Consider the following 23,554-nt stretch of genomic DNA (forward strand, 5'->3'; position numbering starts at 1 on the left):
AAAAAATATAAAATATTTTATAAAAATTAATCTGTTTGCATGAAGCCAAGTAAAACAACAGCACAACATAAAACCTGCTGACTTGTACATGGGTGGATGTGTGAGGGGGACAGAAGTATTTCTCCTATGAAGTGCAAATGCATCTACAGAATGGATGGGTGGTCTTAGCCCGGCCCCAAGTGGCAAAAAAAGCACAGAGGGGACGTGGCCAGTAACACCCGTAAGTGCTATGAGGCACCACGCTCCTCTCAGTTGCTGCAGAGGAGCGGCAGTGGGATGGGGCGGGGAACCTTACCCTGCTCCTGCTCGCTGCATTTGGAGGACAAACGTTTGTTTGGAGGACAAAAATGTTCGACTCGTGGTCAGGGCTGCCAAGCTGGCCCATTTTTCAAGAACAATATATGCTTAATACTAAAAAAGCATTTAAGTTCAGTTATCCAGTTCTGCTAGTGTCCCAATCTGTGCATAAGTAATGATGATTCAGTTGGGAAATCAACATTACTCACTCTTGCAAGTTTTTATTCCCTATCCTCTTGCAGATTTCAAACACCTTTCTGAAGAAGGAAAGCAAAGTCTCAAAGGGCTACGGATCTGTTCCACTCATTCAGACTGCTCAAAGGCGGTTGGGGTGGTCAGCATTACTTATTTTACTCTGAACTGGATTCAGTTGAAAAATAATTGTGTTTGGCAAAAATTGGGAAGTTAATGTATCCTGTGTGGGACAAACGCAAAAATCTTTAAATATTAGAAATAAGAAAAAAAAAGACATGGGGAGATCTCATAGCACAGGGAATACAAGGTTCGTGTGGAACACCGAGGACTGAGGTTCAAAAGCCTCTTCTGTACTTGATCATCTTTGTATAATAAAGCAGCACTATATGCAGAAATATCACCTGGACAAAGGTCTCCAAGTCCAGACATTATTATTTTGGGTGAGCATCTCAAATACAGCGTCATCTATTTCAATACCGCTTTCTGGGGCTTTGCCCCATGCTTCCAGGCAGGACTCACACCGCCTTTGCTCTCCGCCGGGTGCTGAGCAGCGCTGGCGGAGCACATTGCGCACAGTGACCGCAGCCCCGCAGCAGGGCAGGCAGGCACTTGCAGCTGTTCTTCACTGCCAGCTTGAATTACAACAATTGAATTCTTGTGTTTTCACCTGTTCCCAGGGAAAGGGAAGCCTTTGTCAAATTGTGAAATGGAGGGCTAGCCTAAAAACCCACAGTATTTATAGGATTAATTGGGAGATACCGTCTTTTTGAACATTTACCAAAACAATTCCAAAACTCATCATTCTTCAGGACAGCAACCACCGCTTCTGCTACAAACTAGCTAGCATTGGGTTGTCCAGCCTGTTTTTTCCAATTAAGAAAGAACATCTCCTTGCTCTCCTCCCCTATCTAGCTTAACCTGATAACAAGAAATAGCCCTGGCTCCAGCTGGGAAGGCTTCATGGCACAAGAGATAAGGACAGAAGTCAAACACCCTCTGGTTTCCATCCGTTCTGGTGCTGAGTGCATGGTACTCTCCAGACGGTGCAGACACCAGCTACCAACCTGATTGTTTCATAAACTGTCAGGTCCAGTTCATGCTGCTACCTAATGTATCTAAAAACTAAATTAATTTGCAAGTGAAGCTTGATTTCTATGAACAGTGAAATTGAAGATAACTGATAATGACCAAAACCAGTGTAAAAGGGCAAAAAAGAAGTACATGAGTACCATACACAACCCAATATACGCCACTACACAAAACAGCTTCTCCGAGCATATTTCAAAGCCTGTTACAGATAATCCAGGGGTATGGATATTAGAGCGCATCATGTTCAGCAAAAGGCTATGGAGTAAAAAGGAAAATAGGTGTTTCGGTTTGCTTCTTATCGTAGGACAGACAATATGGCATTTGGCAAAATGTCAGTTTTGTGTTTTTCACTAAATGAATCATCATAAATAGATCTTACTTTTGTTACTAAAGCTCAAGTTTATGTCATTTACACTAACTATAGCAGCCATTCATCAGTTTTGAGACACTGATTTCTTCAGTGAATCGAAGCAGAGTCAAAACCCAAAAGAATCCAGGACCATTTGTGTGGTTTTTTTTTTTTTTTTTTTTTTTTTTTACCTCTTCCTCTCTTTCATAAGTACAATTGAGATTTTTATTTTATTTTAAACGAAAAAACCTCCGCATGACTTCCAAGCTTGTTGCATGTGTTAGGAAATAGACGTAGACACCAGAGAAATGCTAAGGAAGCTCTTCTATGTGTGAGTCACCAACTTACGTGCTGTACTTGGTGCAGCAGGCAAGATGCTTGGGGAAGGAAGAATGTTAGAAACTATTAAGACAGACGGTGATTACGTGAAAGTCATGTGATCATATGTGACTTCAACATGGACTAAAAGTCTTCTAGAAAAAAGGATCAGATGTTGCTGCATCAGATGTGTTTGGTAGAGCAATGTTTTGCCTAAACACTCCTGTTTGGCACAGAGTACGAGGAACAGCAAAGACTCGCTTTCAGTCCACAAATCAGAAAAGAGCAGTGGATTTGGGGAGCATCTTTGGCGTGTCAGACAAACACTTTAAATTACAATGTCTCAATCTCTTCACATCTTTCTATAACATAAGGGTGACAGAGCTGGCAGCAGCAGATACTAGTTTCTAAATACGTAAACTAGAGAAAAAGTGTGTGTAACCTAAACCTTCCAGCATACCTTTGAAATACCCAAGTGTCATGATTTTGATTGTCATTCCTCTCTAAAAGAGAATCAGCTTCAAGCACGCAGTTGAGCTGCACAGACCTTCTATGCATGCATCATTTTAACAGTGTCCAAAGGAAGGAACCCTTATTTTAGCCCAGGTACTTAAACACAACTAATTTTAGCCAAGATCCTAAAACAACCTACCTCCACAGCCAAGAGGCTTTCAGCTCGTGTACTCGTGACAACACTTAGTCTGCGGTTGCATTTATATACTTCACAAGCAGTTATTCAGTGGAGGCCGTTGCTCTATTTCATGCTTTTTGCGACTTCAGCAGCAGGACTCTGAGGATACAGTCCTACAGGGTACAGCCCAAGAAGCTGTAGGTTGTTAGGGAAACAGTTCATCAGTAGGTAGGCTCATGTAAAATTTAAAAGGCTTTTTTTTTTTTCCTCTGTTTTGTTTTTGGAGAACAGTCCGAGAAATCCAAGTGATGTGATGTCTTTCTTGCATGAGTACTTCATATAGATAGCTAAACAGAAGCAAGATTTGGCATTTAGCCTGGGATTAGTGTGAACAGCCTCTTAACCAAACATTATGAAGAAAGTTAACTTTAAAATGCTTTGAAAGGTCTGTTTTCATGACAGATGGTAATAAGGGCTCATCAGTGCCAATTTTTTTTCATTTCCACCTCAGTTTTCAAAAAGCTTAAGTTTTAGGTTAGTGCTTCTGAGAAATCATTACATGCATAGAGGAAAAATGCAAATTACAAAATTAGATTACTCACTATTTTTATTGCGTGCAACATTTTGCTAAATAACACTAACATACGAAGAGCAAGAATTGGACTCTGTGCTTAATAGACCAGTTTCTCTCTTTCTGTTTAGTAGAATCTTTTTTTTTTTTTTTGGTCAGACATTTCTCCTTTAACCTTCATCTGTGCACCTGCACAGGTGTTTCTCTCCCCACACCCAGAAACATACAGCAGTCAGCAGCAGGTAGAGATTTTGTTTGTGTAATACACTCACTAGGGAAGACATCGTAGAACTATATTTTATTCAAGAAAACCCACACATTCTGTCCTGTGGTGACCACAGGCTTTGCTAAGCCATAGATATCAGCAAATAAAGGAACAAAACACAGTGTATCAGATTCAATCAAAGCATGTAAATTCTGGATTACAGTTATCATTTTCAGGGAAGGCTAGATTCAGGATTTCATCATAGTATCTACTACAACGTTGTGCAATGTAGCTGGCAGAAATAGAATATTGGTCCTAATAAAAACTGAAAAGTAACGACTTCTGTATGACATTTAAACTGTCAAGACAACAATTCATAACATTCTACCAAAGGCAGCATATAGTTACAAAAATACTGGTCCAGCATCTTGTTAGTGGTGAAGCAATATCCAAGGTGCAATGGCAACATGCCATTCTTAGTGAAATATTTTTTAAAAAACTATTTTTTCTATTTTCCCCAGACTGATCCTAGCTGAACACCGAAACTGCTATGACAACCTGAAAGTCACTACTTATGTGTATTGCACCAAAAACATATGCAAAAACACATTTTCCAAGTTGCAGTATAAAAGAAGCAAAATCTAATAAAACTATGAATATGCCAGAAGACATTCTACTGCAACTGATCTTGGATGAACAGGTTGCAACATTTACTGAACTTTCAATAGTTGTCCAAGCTTGTCCATTCTTTCCGTTATCTTGAGTTTAAGGACACGAAGGTAAACGACAATGTCCTTAATATTGAGAAAGAAATAAATCGCTTTATATACCTCTCCGTTCACTCACAAAATAAAAATATTCCACCCTCCACTCCTCCCAGTACCCAGGTAATTTCGAAGTCAAGCCTTGGAATTACCCTGGTTCTGATATTGCACTGTGGTAGGATTGTACTGTTTTCATCTAGAAGTTAAAACATAGTGTGAGGGTGACCAAAATTGCTGGAGACAGTAGACCTGATTAACTTGTGGAGGTATCAAGTAACGTGCATCAGAGACACAATCTAAATGGCAAAGCACACTGCAGACTTGGCTTTGGTTTGGACTTGGGCCAAAAATACATTAGCCTACCTGCCATTTCCTTCAAGAAAACAGTGTCAATTAGTATCTTAAGCAAAAGATTGAGTAAGATCAGGTAACCATGTCACATTCAATGTTACATCCAACAACACAGAAATGAAGGAGTTGCAGACAGGAATATTAATCATATTTTCCTTTTAATAATGGTTTAGTCAAAAGTGGAGCTTTGAAAATCCCTAGCTAACTGTGAAAACCTGAAGAAGCTGGGAAGCAACCTCACTTTGAACAGTACAGTTTAAAGCTGTGGCTTGGCCTATCTGCTTTTGAACTCTCCAGTAGCACTTGCCAACCTTGTAAATAAAAGGTACCGCCTGGAAATAAAAAAGTCAGCCTTTAAAAGTTGGTGAATGTTGTATTGAAGCAGCCTAGCTCTGACTGAAGAAGAAAGATGAGATATTCTTATACAGTAAACAAAAGAGACAAAGAAAACTGAAATCTTCAGAGATCACAAAGTGTATACAATTTGGATTCTTGTCAACATTTAAAACTACCAATCATAAGGTTGCCACCTTACCTTTTTCTGGACTGGCATACCTGATTTTAAACAGGCTTTCCTCCAGTCTCCCAAGTTTCTGATCCTCTTATCCAGTTTTCTGCTGTACTGCTCTCCCACCTTCATGCTCAATACCGAGTCAGTCCTGCCTTCTGCTTTTCTTGGCAGGAGGCAGAGCAAGCTTTTAATTTCGGTAGTCAGAGTGACAGAACAACAAAAGCACAGCAGATAGAAGAGCTTAATTCTTCCCCAGGAAGAAAATACATTTGGTTCAATAAAGGGCTGCAAAATCTTCCAAAGGCACCTCTTTCCCCAGTTTTTGCCTGAAAGCAAGATGGCAATCTTAATTGAAAAGGGATGCTAAGTCTTTTAAATAACTTAAAAATTCATTTTTATATAAAGCAGCAAAAACATTTTTCTCTGCAGAAAGAGAAATGTTAACAAAGAAACACACCAACATAAATGCACTGTTCATAAACTTCAGCTAATTTAATTTCACAAGAAAGTCAAACTTTAGGACTATTCTTTAACCTCATCAGTACTTTCTGAAGAAGATTCTTTGGCATCTTCAGTCTCTCTGTTGCTTTCCTCTTTATTTAGATTTTCACTTTCTGATTTGGTCCCATTAAATAGAGAGTTTTCACCATTTACAAACCCATTCTCTGTGACTTCCGCATCCATAGCTTCATCGATCTTTAAGTCCCCTTGATCTTCCACATCATCTAGGTTTCTCAAGACAATAGGGAGTCTAGAGTCTGCCACAGTGTTCTCCAACAAGGCAATGTTGCTCTCTTCATATTTAGGAAGTGGAGCTCCATCTGCCATTTGTTTGGTATAGTACTCTCGGCTAGCAGCTGCGCTCTTTACTGCTTTCTCCAAGATTTCTTTTTCACCTAAGCGCAGTTTGATAGCCATTATCGCATGTGAAGTAAGGTCATGGGTCTCCAAGAAGGACTTATCATCCTGGTAGAAAAGAAAAGGCAAGTTTTTATTACCAACAAAATAGCAAATCCCTTAATTTTCCTCTCTGTGCTTTAACAATAAGTGACAGTAGCTTCTTCAAGCTGATCCAAACAGACATATACGAATGAGGGGGCCTGCATGGAGTCCCAGTGAAATTTATCACAAATCCATACAGAAGCCAAACGTTTCTCCACATAGGTCAGCCTGCATAACAAGTAAAGTCAGGAGACTTCACAAACATACAAAACATAGGTTCACTTAAAATATGCTTACAGTAGTAGCACGCTTCTTTGCAGTTTGGAGAATACTACTGACAGACAAGTTGAAACTGATTCCCCATTTTACTTGCAGAGAAAGAGCAAGTAGCCTTTATTTGGAGAATCAAAGAAAAATTACATTAACAAAATTACATTAACAAAATTTTCTTTTTTGCAATCTTATTTGATTTTCCTTAGATAATGCAAATATGTTTCTACACTTAAAAAGTGCAAAATGAATTATGTACTACCATTCAGATGAAAGTTTGTAAAGAGAAGATGGGGACAAAGTATCTTTTCTTACAATCATAATACAAAACATTTCAGACATTTAAATTATACATAATAATAATTTTACCTCCACAGTTGTTTTATACGTTTTCAAAAGAAGGGATGCTCTGGCTTCTAGGAATGTCCAAAGTTTAACTTCATTGTCCCAGCTAATGGGAAACTCAGAGTTTCCCAGAGTGAAGATTTTATCAATGGCATGCTCACCTATCAAGTGTTCCTTCAGCTCTTCTGCAATAAGTATAAAACCAATCTGTTAAAAACAATCTTATCATTCTCTTTTTCAGTTGACAAATTGCAGAAAAAAAATATTTTCAATAGTATAGCTTTAAGTAGCTAAGAAAAAAACTTTCCTCAAATAAGAATTATCAAATATGCTGATTAATTCTAGGACTCTCCTCAAAGAGGCAATTGGAAGTCTTGAGGTAAGCAGATGCAGGACCCTCGCCTCCACTCTGAAATAAGATTTGTTTGTTTTAGCTTCTCATAATACAGAACGTCACTCTGTGACACTGAGATGGAATGTTTTCTATAATAACTGATAAATAAAACAAATTAGAGTAATTCTTTAAAGAGTTCAGTGAACTTTTTGTTAATAAAAGTAACAGTGCAGATAAAGTACACAAACAGTAATGAAATTATTTTTCCTAACATTTTGGTAATCTGTTTCAGTAGCAGAAGCTACCTATAGCTGTGCAAAAAAGGCATCCATCAAAAAACCCTCATATGGAGTAGAAAATGCTTAATCAGCTCCTTGAATTACACAAATTCTACTAATTTTTTAATTACCAAATTTCGCTCCTGCAAAACAGCTATCGCAAACCTCAAGTAAGACGCATCACAAACAGCAGAATTATGACTGAAGTCTGCCATATAGATTGTTACATATTTAAATTTCCACTTGCTTACAAGAGGATTAAAAAGTCAGTAACTTCCTGCTAATGGAATAACTGCATGGAGTTTCCCAATAATCTTATTAGTTTTATTATACACCATTTAAAACATATGAATAATCTAAGCACAATCATATCAAAGAAATGCAATTAAGATGTCCACCAGCTATATGTTCTCCTCCATGACAAAATTCACCCCTTCATCAACATCTTAAAGTTTCTTTACTTGAATTTCTTAGTACGATCTAACAGATGGACACCAGGATGCAGAGAAATCACAACACTAAAGAAGGTAAGGTTTTTTTTTTTTTTTAAAATAAAATATAGTGAAGAGACCATACACAGAAAACTCCTCCAATATTGCTACTGGTGTTAAAATCCATATCATCTGCACAGCATCCCTAGCTGCAAGAGAATTCTCTCACTGTCATTAAATTCTTCCCATAAATCTCACTAATGTAAGAAAAACATTATAAATACTACTTGTAAATACATAAATTGAATTTAGATTATAAATTTCCAAAATATTTTAAATACTCAGCTTTGACATCTCTTATGTATTTCTCATACAATACACAATATTCCAATTCCATACCTGAATGATTCTGGTAGTAAAGACTAATCTGCTATGATCTTAAGTGTGTAATAACACCCCAGATCTCATATGATCTTCTTTCATGAACCATTTCAAAAAGAAAAGTCACTCGTTCCCAACAGCCTAGGAGATTAAATAAGAATTGGATCACCTGTTCAGGAGTTCTAAAAAGGACTACGTTACGAAAATATTCCTTCAGGTGACATGGCCAAAGATTGGGTTTCTCACTAGCTTATAGATCTGTTTGCAATCTGAACTCCAACATATTTCCTGTCTGATCTTCTAGCTTAATGTTTTATATAAATGTTTACTACTTTCCTGCATAATAAAAACCAAAAAACCAAAGCCACTAAACATGAATTGGATTATCTTTATCAAATATCTTACCTTCACTCATACAAAACACCCGAAGGAAAGCCAGAAGCTGGGCAGAGATTGGAGGCTCAGTGGAGTGCAAGGCAAAAACACTAGAACTAACAGAAGAAACAAGCAAACAAGAAGAGTAAATGCAAGTTCTATTGTCATACCTTTGAACTTATTTCAAAAGACCTTAAAAGAATACAACAAATGAAGTGTTACAAAAGCAACTAGTTTAAACTGAAGAAAGGTTTTTCTAACCTGTATCTGGAAAGAACAATTATCTCTACAATTTTACACTTACAATGATTTTTATACGGCTTTCATAATAAATTCATGAAAATGCAATGTTTCACGTCTGCTGCTCCTAACAGTACCCTCTGGACTGAAAAGACTAAAGGAAAATGCTGTGGTTCACATACTGAGCATCGTAGTATGTCTGCAAGGGATAGGAAAGAAAGAAAAACCACAGATTGCTTCAAATTAATCCTTGCTCTGTTTTTGTTCAAATAGTTATTAAAGCAAAGACTTTTTTCCCTTATATATGGTCCAAATTTGATGATAATATAGCTCAAAACTTCTGTAAATATTATTACAATAACTTTAATTTATTATACAAACAGGATAAATATTAGACCTAAGAAAACTAACACAGAACAGCTTTATATATGCTCTACTGGACACTATATACATTAGGAATGTTTTTTTAAAAACATTGCATTGTGTTTTACTTACGTTGGGATACCAGCACGAGCTAAGACCTCTGCCTTCATAGCATACAGCCTGTCACTTTTACTCACGCCAAGCTTTATTTTCACTCTGTCATGTGAATTATTATCAAAGAAAAAACCACTGTGGATCACAAATTCAGCGTTTGACCGAGTGCCATAAAAAATGTAAATCTAGAAGGATGAAAAGAGAAGTGAAGGAACAGGAAAAAAAGCTTAAGATCAGCTCACAAATCTGACATAATTTGAAAGTTATTTCCTGAAAGAGTTACTTTTCAGAGTACAAGGTATACTTGATTATATAAAGAAATGTGCTTTGTTTTCTGGTATTGGTTCAAATGCTGTACAGAGTGGCAATAAACTTTAAAGGTAGATGCAAACATAGCCATGTAACAGAGAGAGAGAAAAGGTTCTTATGCCACTCATAAAACAGAAATGCCTTTTTTTTTTTCTTCTCCATCACAGTCTCATAAAATAGCTGTATTTGGAAATAAGCTTTCAAAGATGTTACACCCCTAAAGGCCAAAAGCATTTTGAGACAAGGAAGACTCATTAAAAGAACTGGTGTTTCTGGGGCCATTTTTTCCTCCTCATATGCTCACACAGAGTAATGGAACAACTTTGGCTTGGTTTTAATGTTACCAATAGATATGGATATTTCAAACTATACCATACAGAGAGCTGATCTGTGTTCAGCCAGTATTTCTTTTCTGCTTTAATTCAGATACAAAGATAAGTTTCTAAATGTAACCTGTAAACAGTGTTTAACCAAAGTGAATAAAAAACAGGTAGCTCTGAATAGCAGAAGCAGAATCTCATCTCTTACAGGTGCTTTTGTATCTGATTAACTTCGGTGCTTAAAAAGGGCAAAATTCAATTAAGTTTTCCTTTTGTTACCTGTGGTGGAAATATCCCCAATTGTGATACATTTCCTATGCCTAGTAACCGGTTTTCCTGAAATAACTATAGGTAATAATCTTTGATTGCGACCACAATGACAAATTTGTTTAAAATAAAGTTTACAACTATTAGTGTAGACAAAGTGCACATCCACAGCCTTACAGGCTCGCATAGTTTTTCATTCAGAGTTAGGCTCTTTGAAGTACATGGAACAAGGGGTCTGAGTAGTAACAGTCTTCTCCTGCATCGAGAGGATATTTTTGCCTTTTGTTTGATAATGGAAATGTCAAACAGAAAGAAAAGTTCAACATTTACAGAACTCCCTGCTTTACTTTGGGATACAGCAATGCTCTGGATACCTGGAAGTTTCCACTCCTGGCTAGCTGACAGAGAAAGGCATGATGTTCTCTTAAGGGTTCAACAACACTAGCAATGCCATTTGCTTTCTGAGTTTTCAATTTTAGATTAGAAGTGTTTGCCCTAAGCACTAGATGTTTAAACGTTGTGTTTAATTATAGCAAACATTATACGGTAACGCTCAGATAATGAATGAGTGACCTGCCTACGTATGTTAAGGTAGGGGCTAAGTCGGGTTAGCAAGGCCCTTCCACAAAATGCTTAGGAAAACCAGGGGAGATGAAATGCCGGTGCAAATCTCCATTTGATTACAGGAAATGTTACACGATCAGAAGAAACACTAGCTCAATTAGTTCAGGAGTCCAGTTTAAAACTACTGTGCTGTATCTCATATTAAACCGTCGTATGTGTATCAGACAGTACTTTCTTACAAAAGAAAGCAAATTAGGCCGTATGAGAAGCTGCTGAATTCAAGGCCAGCATTTGATAGATTCTGTGGACTTTTTTTTTTTTTAGCAGTAAAAGCAGAGATAGTGCACTTTTCCTACTGAAATTGTAAGAAGTAACATCTTCATAGTATATTAACACCATTTAACAACGTTGATAACAGTTAAAGTTTGCACAGAAATTAAAAAAAAGATAGCAAAGTAAATCACTAAAACAAAAATGAAAATAGAGAAAGCCTCTATAATTGAAATGGAGAGAGCAGCCAGAACAGCTACACAACACATCCATTGCCAGCTGTGGAAAATTATAAATTGGATCACTACTAGAAAAACTGTGGACCCTTTTAACTCAACATACTGGTATCGGAAAAACAGAAAATATTTGACTACCATAACAAATTCTAAGAGCAACACAAAAAATAGACAATCACTGTGAACTACAGCATAGCAATGAGGATAAATAGACCTCTGGAAAGCCATACTTAAAAAAAATCAGATAGATCTTTCTTCAAAAAGATGGTAGCAATGCATAAGAAAAATGAAAATCAGAAGATTATGAAGCACAAGACTGGCAAAATAATACATTAAAGGTAGTACCTCAGAGACTCCGCAGGAAAACATTTTAGGATGTTTCAGAGAAAAAAAGTCTTTTTTTTGACCATGCTGACTGCCATTGCACAAGCAGTAGGAAAAACAGAGTGCAGCAACACTGACAGTTTATGCTGGCTGCTGACACAGCACAGAAAAACTCCTATCAGAGATTTCCTACAGTCCTGGAAGCACTACCTTCAGTACATCTCTTGACAGATTTAGCTTTAACATTCAGTGCTTGTTTCCTAGCAGTTCTAAACAGAATATTGGAATCTGGATTGTTCCATGCATCTTGCGAGACCCTCTCTTGGTCCTTTCTTTTTTTTTTTTTTTAAAGGATAAAAGTGTGTGTTCATGCATACATGCAAGGGAGGGACTATATTTTTTGTCCTCTTCTCATTTTCACTAAGCATGGTAATGGCAACATGAGTAAAATGACTGACAAGTACACTGCATTTAACCTCTTCTTAAATAAAGACTAACAAGAAATATAAAACAACTAAATTTTCAGACAGACTCTACAATCTGTTAATGCAGAGAAAGTGATGTCTAAAGTATATTTATCTTTGGTCCTTTGGATATGAGCCTTTTATTAATCTTAGCTAGAACACCAAACTCAATGTCTGTGTATGTGCATTTAACAGTGAATAAATATTTCAAGTAGTTCTCTAAAACATAGGGACTCAATAACCTCTTAAAATCAGAGTCTGCTCAGTGACGGAAAATATTTTATTTTGAAAACCATGCACTTATTTAGTTTGGCAGTATTTTCACATGGAATTAGCCAATCATAATAAAATTCAAATGTAGCAGGACTTAATCCACACTAGTCTTCTATTACAATTTTGCAGGAAGTTACCAAGTGTCCTTTTTTGTGCAATTCCTAGTAGCAGATTAGCAAAACTGTTACAGCTCAAAGTTTTTTGAGATTAGCTATCTACCATATAAATATTGGAACACGCTACCTTTATCAAAGTATCCCTCACTTGCCAACACATTTCTGCACAAAACTTTATTAAGGAACTATTATGTAGGTAACTGTTCACACTACCTGTTCTCCAGCCTTGAAATCTTGAAGCGCAACACATTCACATCGGTCATCTTCTAAATTGTAGCCTGTAGTGATCTATCCAAGCAAAGAGCAACAAAAGCACCTTTAGCATTTTTAATCCATCTCCCCTGGCACTGATAAAACATTGTCCTATTGGAAACGTATATTGACAATCGCAATTGCATATGTTTCTTTCTCTGCCCAATATAATACAGCTGGTAATAAATGCTTTATGATTCCTGAGAAAACCCATTTAAAAATTCTCTGCATTAAAGACGTTTAAGGGAAAAAATAACTTACCCAAAGTGAATGGAAGGTTCTGAGGAAAGTACCTTCCATAGACAGCCCCATGTTAAAGCCAGCAGCTTGTTATAAAGTTCTTGAGCTTTCAGGTACTCCTGTGAGGCCCACGGGAGCAAGGTACTGACAGTTATACATTCTACGTTTTATCCTACAACTACCAGCACATTTTTGATCCCTCAATGAAAATGGATTAGATAACTGTGGATCTTCAGTGAATACAATTTTCAGAGAATTATAGTTTATTTGCAAATAACCCCTTTAGATAAAGGGAATACTCCTAAAATGCTAAAGGAACTTTTTTTTGGATGGTAATAGGCAACGGAAGAGGACAAATTTTCTTAAACCTGCACTTCTCCAAAACCCTGAGTGTTCACACAACCAAGTAAGGCTATCCTAAAAACGTAATACTTTTTAGGTTTACTTTTTACTGATTATTATTATCAAAGATGTAGACACAGATGCAACCACAGGATGGAACGTCAGCTGCTGCACAATCAGAAGACAACTTTTATGGTAGGTATTCTGGATTTTGTCTTTACAGAGCTAACTTACTGACAAATATGCTCTGGGTCTGGGGAAAACTTAGAAGAAGCCAAAGATTCTCCCTCAGCCTTTCTAAATGAAAACGTACTTCTTTGTAAGCTGACTTACATTTGAGTTTAGCTATACTATAATTCCCATTCTTGGATGCAGTTTACCCAAAGATAGAACTCCGTGGGTTATTTTGAGAGCCCGGCTGATGGTTTACATATTAAGAGTTTTACACTGTTTGCCTAATCAAAGATGCATTTGTAAGCCAAAACGATGCTTTCAAAGTGACCACAGGGAACTCGTCTCAAATGCAGCAAATCCAAAATGGCAGCCACAAGCTAGGGCGGCCTGGCCCTGCGGGACACTTGCATAACTGCACTACATGCAGATGCCACCACTTAAGACCTATTAAAAGGATTTGTGGTATGTTGAAATCAGAGGAGAACATTAGAGTCATGCAATACAGTCTACTGCAAAAGACAGTAGTGTTTCAACACAGAAGTTCCTGCACATCCGTTACGCTGGACTGAACAATTCCTAATTAAGATCCATCGTTCAGAAGGTTATCCAACCTTGACCTGCAGGTTGCAGATGCTAGAGGATTTGCCCTCACAATGTACCTTCCAAGTTCAAATACAGTCACCTTCTCAAAGACTGCAACTTGCATTCAAAGAAATGGAAAACTCTCGACTGCACTTGACCTGTCCTGAATTTTTCTTAGTGTAAAGTCAATGAAATACTTTTGAACATGAAAACCCTATTCCAGTCTCTTGAAATGACTGTGTAACAGGAGAATTTCAAGGGCTGGAAGAATTACAGTATGTTAAAAGAAGAATTCAGTCGGTTTAAGCATGCTTCACTAGACTACCACTAGTTTTTTGGGGGGACAGACTTATTTAACTTTTGTATCTTTCAGATGTGTTTTTTTGTTTTAAAAACCACTTCTAAAAGGCTTTTCTGTAAAGCTTAATGTTGTGCTAGACTTATATTTCTTTCTTTTAATAGCAGTCATGTAAGAGAATTAACAGGGTGTTTACGTCTCTTCCCACATGATAGCTCACAAATTACATCCCTTCAGTTTTATTTCTGAAGCAGACCAATACATGAATTGCAAGTTGTGTACAAAGCATGCAGTACCCCGCTTGGTCAGTGATTACGGATGGACCCAGCCCAATAGGCAGAGTGTAGCTTATTTAAAGCTCTGGCAGAACTGGTAATCAACCTCTGACTGTCAAAATACAATCCCACTGAAGAATAACAATGAGAAATGCATGAAGACAACCATTTTGATATAGTTCTTAGAGGTAGGTTGATCTAATTAATACTGTCAGAAGGAAGAAAAAAGCTGGGTGGACCTGGCTCCAGTTAAAACCCAAAGAGCATTTTATTATCTAGCTTGGGCAAAGGGGCCCTGTGGAATACAGTAAGAAGAGGAATATGTAGTAGCTGATTGACTCAGGAAGCATTTCAGTACGTTTGGAAGAGACTAGACAGTGGCACATCAACACCATCTCATATTTCTTACTTTTATACAATGAAAAATTGTTTACTTCATGTATTTTAAAGGGATGTGCTACAATTAGAGCAGAATCCACCTTCATCCCACTATACAATAACAAACTACAATACAGACTGCTTACAGTTACCTTAGGAGGTTTGGGGGTTTTCTTTTTTTTTTTTCCCCAATTGCTAATAATACAATGAAATTAACACACAAGAAGGCTTGATAACGGACTAAGAAAAGCTGCTAATGTTGCAGTTGTCTATCTTTCCTACAGACATTTTAAGGTAGCCTGTGTAGAAATATGAAACAAATGAGTAAGGTTTGTATATACATACAAATCATTTAAGCTTCCTTCCTCTCCCCCCTCCTCCCCTCCTTTAGGATACACTTAAGCATAAAAAGTTGCTTAGAGCCCTGATATACTACTGCACTAGCAGGTTTGGCTCCAGAGGCTGGCTCCATATCAAACCCATTGTTAAAGAGCATAATAAAAATAAAAATTACTTTATCAATTTAAATAGAAGTTTGAATGATTAAAACAACATAACTAGCTGCTCTTTTAATATGGGCTACTTAATTTTTTCCCTCACAGAACCTTAATTCTCTTCCTCTTTCCCTTTAATCCCAACTTTGAAGGCATTCATTAAGAGTTGTCTAATAAATACAGGCAAGTCTCTGCAAAAGCATCAGAAAGAGAAGCCCAGCAGGAAAGGGTACAGGAAGTACTGATGCTTGCAGCTAAGACATATCAGAAATATATACATTTCTGAATTTTAAGCAATTTTCTTTGTATCAGAGACTCTCGTACAAGTTTTGTTAAGAAATCAAAGTTGAGATTGCAAAATAAATAGTAAAAGGCAAGAATCAGCATTAAAGAACAACATATAAAGGGAAAAAATAAACCAAACACGCAACTTTGTAGCCTAGCTACTGTTATTGGTACAGTCACGGTAACTATAAATTAGCTTAGTGTAAAGAGAAAAATAACTTGTTTTACGTTTTGTTCATTTAAAGTAAGTTTTTCCTATACTAACAATACTAACACATGCTGTTGTCACAGAATGGTTTGGGTTGGAAGGAACCTTTAAAGGCCATCCAATTCCAACCCCCTGCCATGTGCAGGGACACCTCCCATCAGAGCAGGTTGCCCGAAGTCCCATCCAGCCTGGCCTTAAAAACTTCCAGGGATGGGGCATCCACAGCTTCTCTGGGCAGCCTGTGCCAGCGCCTCACCACCCTCTGAGTGAAGAATTTCTTCTGAGTATCTAATCTAAATCTACCCTTTTCAGTTGTGCTAACACTCAGGTCAACTGTCCCACAAAAGGACCAGATTACTTGAAATAGTATAGCCACATGCTCCGTTTACAATAAGCGGTATTATCTACTGGAAATACAATTGAGGGCATAAATTTTGAAGCATACATGACACTGCCTAAATAACACTGAAAAACCATCCTCTTGCAGGTTTTTATTTCCTCACTTCAACGTTAACTAGCCTGTTAATGAAATCAAGACCTCATCCTCCGAACTAGCTCACTTAAGACAAAACGTCAGCAGGTCTGACTTTCTATATACATATGTCACCTTTTAAATGTTTAATATGCCCTAAAGTAGTATTTTTGCATTTTGTTTCTTTGATGTAGTAACAGATGTACTGTTTTTGTTGAACTAGGCTTTGTTCTTATCATTGCTGTCTCTATAACAAGGCTCTTTGGGCATGCTTAGAAGAGCAGGCAGTATTTCTTAGTTGCAAATTTCTAACCACTTTCCCTAGTGGTAGCTACAAGAGGAAACCTCCATCATTGTCTGCTTTCATATTCTCAGTACAGATCTACCTAGTATTGTGAATCTTTGTCAGACCTGTCAGAAACAAAACTTCAAGTCAGAAAAATGGAAATATTCAAGCTTGTCTGGAAAAAAAGTATCATGTAGCTGAAAACCTTTAAAGGTCCATTATACGCACACAATACACAGCTGTATGCAAGTATGCAATCACTTCTAAAGTTGTTTAGATGAAGAAGATTCTCACTGAAAAGGTACCATAAGACTTTTAAGAAATTGACAAAGCTTTCTTTCAGCTATTAGTCTTCTAGGGCCATTCAGGAAGATAAAATAACTCTATTAAGAAGTGTAACGAAAAGTGTTATTAAACTGTTTGGTGGCAGTTGAAAGGCTTAATACTTAAGCCATAAGCCTTTCAGCAACACTGAAGAAAACCTTACCAGTCCATTAGTATGATTACACATGTCCCATAGAGGTATTAGTGCCAATGTAACTCTGGAACCATCTTCTGTTGGAATCTGGTTCTGCCGTGTCATAACAGAGGAAACTGCCCATCTACAAAAATTAAAAACGTTATAAACGTTAGGCGGTCGATGCTGAAAACATCAATATATGATTGCCTGTAAACCAATCTGAAGCAGTCATTTACACCAGGAGTTTCCAAACTTACTTTTCTTAAATAACACAACGACTTATAACAGCAAGAGGTAACATGGGATAAATCAGCGGCTCCAGGGATTCCAAGACATGCACGCAGACTCTGAATTTCCAAATCAGGATTGTGATCCCACGCCTCTTCTACACTTTTTGCAACAGTACCGTATCTTCACACCTCCCAGACCTCAACCAGGACCCACTCCCATGTCACCTTGCACTTTCCCAACCTTTTTCTGCACACATACCTCTCACCACATATCCCAGACCTGGGGTCAGCTATTTCTGCAGGCTTCAGAGTTCACAGCTACTGCGCAGCAGCAGTTGTTCTCATCTATGTGCAGGCTCTTGTAAGAGCCAGGTGGCATTTTCCTTCTGGCTCCCTAAAGAGCTCACACACTACCTGAACTGCAAGGCACTGTCATCTAGTGATGCAGGCATATTTTGGTAAGTGCTTCTCTTCAGTGCAGGAACTTTTAGCTTAGTTCAGTATCGGTAAGTTTTCTACTCATCAGAATAAAGAAATGGAAAAAAAATTCAGATACCCAGGTTAAAAGAATTAAAAAAAAAAAAAAAGATAGTTTAGCACTGACATAATTCAAAATCTTTCTAAGCCAGGTTAAGAAAATGACATGCCAGCTACTTATTCAACTACAGGAATCCTCGGAAAAGCTTAATATTTCAGTACTTTCTATACATTCTTGAATTTCCAATTTTATTTCACTTCAGACAAAAATGAATATTAAATGCCAGAAAGAAGAAATCTTAGAAGTTTCACTACATTCTAGCCTTAGTACATATATTTATTGTGCTTTTTGAAAAAAGGAACAGCACCAGAACAAAATAATTTTAACTCCCCAGACTCCACTACTAGCAAGTATTTAATATATCGAATTAGACTTTCAGAAGGATTTTTCCAGAAGGACTCCAGATTGCTTAGAAAGATACTGTCAACTTGAAGTTTACTTTTTTTTTTTTTTAAATCATGTTAACATTGTGGATAGTTCTGATATACAGACACCACTTGAAATATAACAGCAGCATGTTTCTGTATCTGGAAAATTTCTGTCCATTTCACGTGTAAGTTGGCATGTTCCTCTGTGACCCTGGTAAGTGAAGTAGGCATGCTCTGGAAAACTCAGATTTACCCAGAAGCCTCTATACCTCATAATGCTTTTTATTCATGCTATTTTAATCACTTAACAGAATTAAAGCTCTTGCTATCTTAATTATTCTTATTTTTATCTTAATTATGTCACCCCCACAGCACCTCCAAGTGACACTCATGCTTCACATGTACAGCTTAAGCTCTCCAGTTCAACAGACACTGTAAATATTAGTTTCCACTACATGTTGGTAAAGCTTCTTAAAAAATAAAGTTATAAAAAAAATCCCCAACCCCAAAAAACAAACCTCCTGCAACATGGACTGATTTCCTTAAAAAACAACAAATCACCGTACTAATCTCAGACTGTGTGTGCCAGTTGGCTAAATTAGCTGCTCATAATGACTATTCCTTTGTAACTATTAAAATCTGCATATTTATTTCACTTTCTTCTTCATTAAGTATATTAGTATCAAATCCTACATTTAACATTTCAATAATAATAGAGTTTTCCCACCAATGAAGCATTTCCAAGGCCCCACAATTCACTTAAAAAAAAAAAAAATTAAGAGAGACCAACCTGTAGTCATCGTAAGTGAAAGAATCCTTTAAGGGCAGTTTGCTGGCATTGGGATGGGTCTGGGAAATGCAAGTTTCAGAAAAGGTGAAAAGAGAAAGAAAACAGAAATCAGAAATCAGTCAGCAGAATTTCATTATTTAGCTGCCTAACAGATCCTAACAAGAGCCAAATGAAGCAGGAGGCGTCCAGCCGCGCTACAGAGGGATCATCATGCTATTATGCTCTCATACATCACTGTCAACTTAATTTGTTGTGCCCAGCAGCCGCCATAAATCTGTTTCTTCATATTTCAAGACTGGAACCCACAGACATCGTACAAAAATAAAAAATTTAAGGTGGACTGAGTATGCAAAGGTAAAACAAAACACAGCTCTTGGTGAAAGGGCAGGGGAAAGAAATCACACTAAGCGCATATTTAGGTTTCACCAACTCTCACAATTTCCCCTGTGCTAGGATTTTGGGAATGTGGTCACAAATGCAAGAAAGAAAAAATCAGACAAAATTTGCATTTCTCCCCCTATACCTCTGAATGTTTTATTCAGTAAGAGTTGCGCTACACCTCAGAAATCAAACGTTAAAAAATTTGAATAGCTTTAGCGAGAAACAGATTAGATCAGATTAGAACAGATTACCTACATCAACCCATCTACATGTACTCCGCTCTAAAAGCGGAGCAATCACACTTGAGAAAGCATATTGTAGTTGTCATTAACATGCAAAATATTTAGATTAGAGAAGGCTTTAAGAAGCTGTAATGCCTGTTACTTTTCTGACAAATAGCTTACTTAAAGTTTCACAAATACAGGTAGCTTTAAGCCCACATGCGCATGCTTTAGAACTTTGTCCCAGGTCACAAAATGGAAAACCACGATCGCATGAATTTTAATCCCCAGGTCCAATTAGGTCTCACAAACAAATTGAAGTAAATGATCAAACGGTTATTTCAAAAGATACAAATGATTTTTTTGCATGGCTCTGTCGTTGTGACACTCCTAATGCACGAAGCTCCGTGCAGTGTGCAGTTTTTTCCTCGCGAGGCATTAGCATCCCAAGTGCGTGGTAATTTATCATCTCTCGCTGTAATGTACTTGCTGGCACCGTGCGCAGGACAGTAGGGGATGAGGTAAAAGTGGCTCAAAACCGTAAATCAATTAGAAAACAAAAAGCTCGCGCCCAGCGCGCAATTTTAGGCAAATTATACACGACAAAAGGCTGCCAGCGGGGCGGCAGGTCCCAGGTGCCCGCTCCCCCCCAAGCCCTCGGGTTAACCCTTCGGATGAGCCGCAGGAGCTCCGCAGCAGCGGCTGCCGGCCCGCCGGTCGCTATTTTGTTATTATTTTTAAAGCCCTCGCGTTTGCGCGAGCCCTGGAGGCGGCGGCAGAAACCTCCCGGGCTCGGGGCGAGCACGGCCCCCGGGCCTGCCAGGGAAGGTGACCCGGCTCCTGCGGCCGGCCCCGCGCCGCCCCGTTCGGCTTGGGGCCGGCAGCGCGGGCTGCCCCTGCCACCTGCCGGCCGAAGGGCGGAACGGCGCCGGGCCGCTGAGGGAGGGCAGGCCGCAGAGACGGCGCAAGCCGTCGCCGGCGGGCTCTCGGGGCTCGCTGCCGTGCTCCGACGCTCTTAGCATAAAGTCGGTGCCGCCATACTCCGAATTTTGGAGGTCTTAGCGCGAAGTCGGTGCCGCCTTGAGTTTAAAATGGGGGTTTTAAGGAGGTCCCAGGTACGCAGAGGGACCCTCCTCTCTGCCCGCTGCCGCTCTCCTCCCTCTTCCTGAACGAGAACTTTCAACAAAACACAATCCTTTCGCGAGCAGCAGCATCGCGATGGTCACAACGTGCTGAAAGTACAAAGGCGCTAACTACAGACTGACCGCAAAGGGCTCAACAGTGCAAAAGTGATTTTTACTTCAAAGCTCTGCAGCCAAACGCAAGGCACACGCGCAGCTCCTGGCCATGCTGCACAGGGAGCACCGGCCAACACGCTCAACCCTGACTAGGAGCAAATACCGAGTCATCTCCAAGGCAAAACTGGTATTAGATCTAATTAAATGATTTTTCTGTTCAAGACATCTCACGACTGCACATTGCGCCGACGTTAATCGCTCACATAAGGAGTCCCTCTGTAACAAGCCGACCTGAACACGCAGCCCACGGGCACCCGGTTTGGGTGCCACCAAATGCTTGCATCCCTCCCCATTTGTAAATCCATGAAACTTAGGGAGTGCCCACATATTGAGACAGTCCAGACAATTTGTAAAAAAAACACTAGTAAATTATGACAAGGGATAAAATCTATGGTCTGATAATAAAAAACACAAGGCAGAATAAAACCCTGATGTACATAATTACCGTATTTATAACATTCTGTGGTACAATATACTAGCAGCTATTTAAAAGTTAAGATGCTCTAAGATCAGCATATTTGATCACGTTAGATTTCTGACTTGGACTATGTTAGTACATAACTTAAAAACCCTATAGATTACAAGAATCTGAAGACACACAAAAAAGAACAATATTCTGATTAAAAAATTGATTTAGTATGCAGCTTCTCTTTATAGTCCCTTGGTAAAAATGAAATCTCCCTAACAAACACTTAATAAAACCTGTCAATATATCTAGAAAGAAAAATGACACAAATGCATTAAGTATTAAATACCCTTGAAAAAAGTCACATATTCCATGAATTTTTGATGTACTATCTTGACATTAATGTAAAACCTTGATATTTATAATTGACAGATATTTAATAAAGTATAGAAGATGTCTGCTGCATAGCATGCAAATTGCTCAGGCTGATCAAAAAAGATATAGATGTATTTAAACTAAACAAACACTTAATACATAAAAAATATCAGATCTAGCTTTTATAGGTTTATGTGGCTAGATCTCTACATATTATCTATGAAATGTGACATTATCCACTACATGAACCCTAATTTTAACTTACTACGTCTGTATGAAGTAGTTTCAGAAAGTTGGGAGGGGAAAAGCTTTAAATAAAAAATGGGAACATGAAAATGTGAATATATTCATTTAGATGCAGGTCCTGACATTCTACTGAAAGAGTTATTATAAAGAACAAATACCATCTATTTAGTTACCCTTTCTGTGAAAATATTGTCAGAGCTGGCAATCAGGGTGATGACCACTGCAAAAACAAATAGTAGCATGCTGAATTTCATTTTCCTCCTGATGCTGCTATTCCTAAAAAAAAAAAAAAAAATAAAAAAAATCGCTTCTTCCCCTTCAGCATTCCAAGCCTTCTTTGAGACATTTGGAGGATATCTCAAAATAACCAGAAATATTAAAAAGTAACAGTGATTGCTGCCAGATTGTCTGCAGCCACTGTGGAAAGAGACAGACTGTTATTCTAGTCACCTAAAACACTATCAGACTAGAAGCCAGTTACGCAGTATGGCAACCGGATAAAGGGAGGAAAAAAAATCCCCAACAACAAGAAAAAAGACTTTTAAATATTTTCCCTTCTGGGAAGCAGTGATATCCAAGGGCCCACATCTCATGTTCAGTGTCGCAAAAGAAACTGCAACTCCTGATGCCCTCAGAGACGCCTTCACACTAATTATTTCTTCACCATGTTTTTGGATAAACTTTACAAGATTAATGATTCTCAAATCTCAACCTAGGTGCTAGGTCACTCCTCCACTTTTGAGAAGACTTATTTTTATTTGGACAGGATGAAGGATTCGATGTGGAAAGGGTGGGTGCCTTTCGAGCTGAGAAGCTATCACTTCTACTATCCAGCTTACAAGGGCATTAGCCTCCTGTACAAGAATGAGCAGACTATTAGAGGCTACTACTCCTTACTCCATTCAGTCATGAAATGCCAGAGCTCATTTATCAGAGCTCCTAACCTCGACAAAGGCACTTCCATTAAAATAAGCTTAATATCTGCTTGCTTACCAAGTGATGCAAAGTACAAGTCTTATTACTGTAACATGCAATAAAATTTCTGGGTAAAAGTTAGAGTTTATGTAGTGTTAAATTTGTGTTCATATGTACACTACTAGATGTGTTGGAAAGAATTAATGTATTTTGGTATGATGTCATGTTGGCCAGTGTATTCCTTTGTACTATTATTACCATTGTATCCCCCACGTAAGAAAAAAATGAATTTCTGGATGTGATCAAAGGTAGTGTTGTCTTTTCAAAAAAAACAAAAACACATCTTCTCTAAATTGAGATAAGCTGGCTATCTGAGTCACCTACTACTCCACTGTAATATGTAACTAAAAAAAGTCCTTGCTTAAACCACTTTGCGTCCCAGTTTTCTGCATTCTAACTCAATGCTATACACATGCTTCAGGTTGTGACAGACTCATTTGTTGGTTTTGTGTGTTTGTAGATGCAGAGATGGCTGGATTTCTG

The 23,554-nt window shown here is 38.1% G+C and overlaps 1 protein-coding gene across 1 annotated transcript in view; it reads right to left on the minus strand.

Annotated features, from left to right (window-relative positions):
* Positions 1–3,733: 3,733 nt before the first annotated feature.
* The window catches only part of SETD3 (SET domain containing 3, actin N3(tau)-histidine methyltransferase), a 59,492-nt gene continuing 39,671 nt past the window's right edge, over positions 3,734–23,554 (minus strand). The window contains exons 8-14 of the mRNA XM_066998326.1: positions 19,170–19,228; positions 17,271–17,385; positions 12,711–12,785; positions 9,373–9,539; positions 8,668–8,753; positions 6,863–7,023; positions 3,734–6,247 (exon numbers count right to left, since the gene is read on the minus strand). Of these exons, the coding sequence (XP_066854427.1) occupies positions 5,804–6,247; positions 6,863–7,023; positions 8,668–8,753; positions 9,373–9,539; positions 12,711–12,785; positions 17,271–17,385; positions 19,170–19,228 (1,107 nt within the window). The 3' untranslated portion in view covers positions 3,734–5,803. The remainder of the gene's footprint in view (positions 6,248–6,862; positions 7,024–8,667; positions 8,754–9,372; positions 9,540–12,710; positions 12,786–17,270; positions 17,386–19,169; positions 19,229–23,554) is intronic.

Source organism: Anser cygnoides, chromosome 5 (assembly GCF_040182565.1).
Source record: "Anser cygnoides isolate HZ-2024a breed goose chromosome 5, Taihu_goose_T2T_genome, whole genome shotgun sequence".
NCBI classification, from domain to species: domain Eukaryota; kingdom Metazoa; phylum Chordata; class Aves; order Anseriformes; family Anatidae; genus Anser; species Anser cygnoides.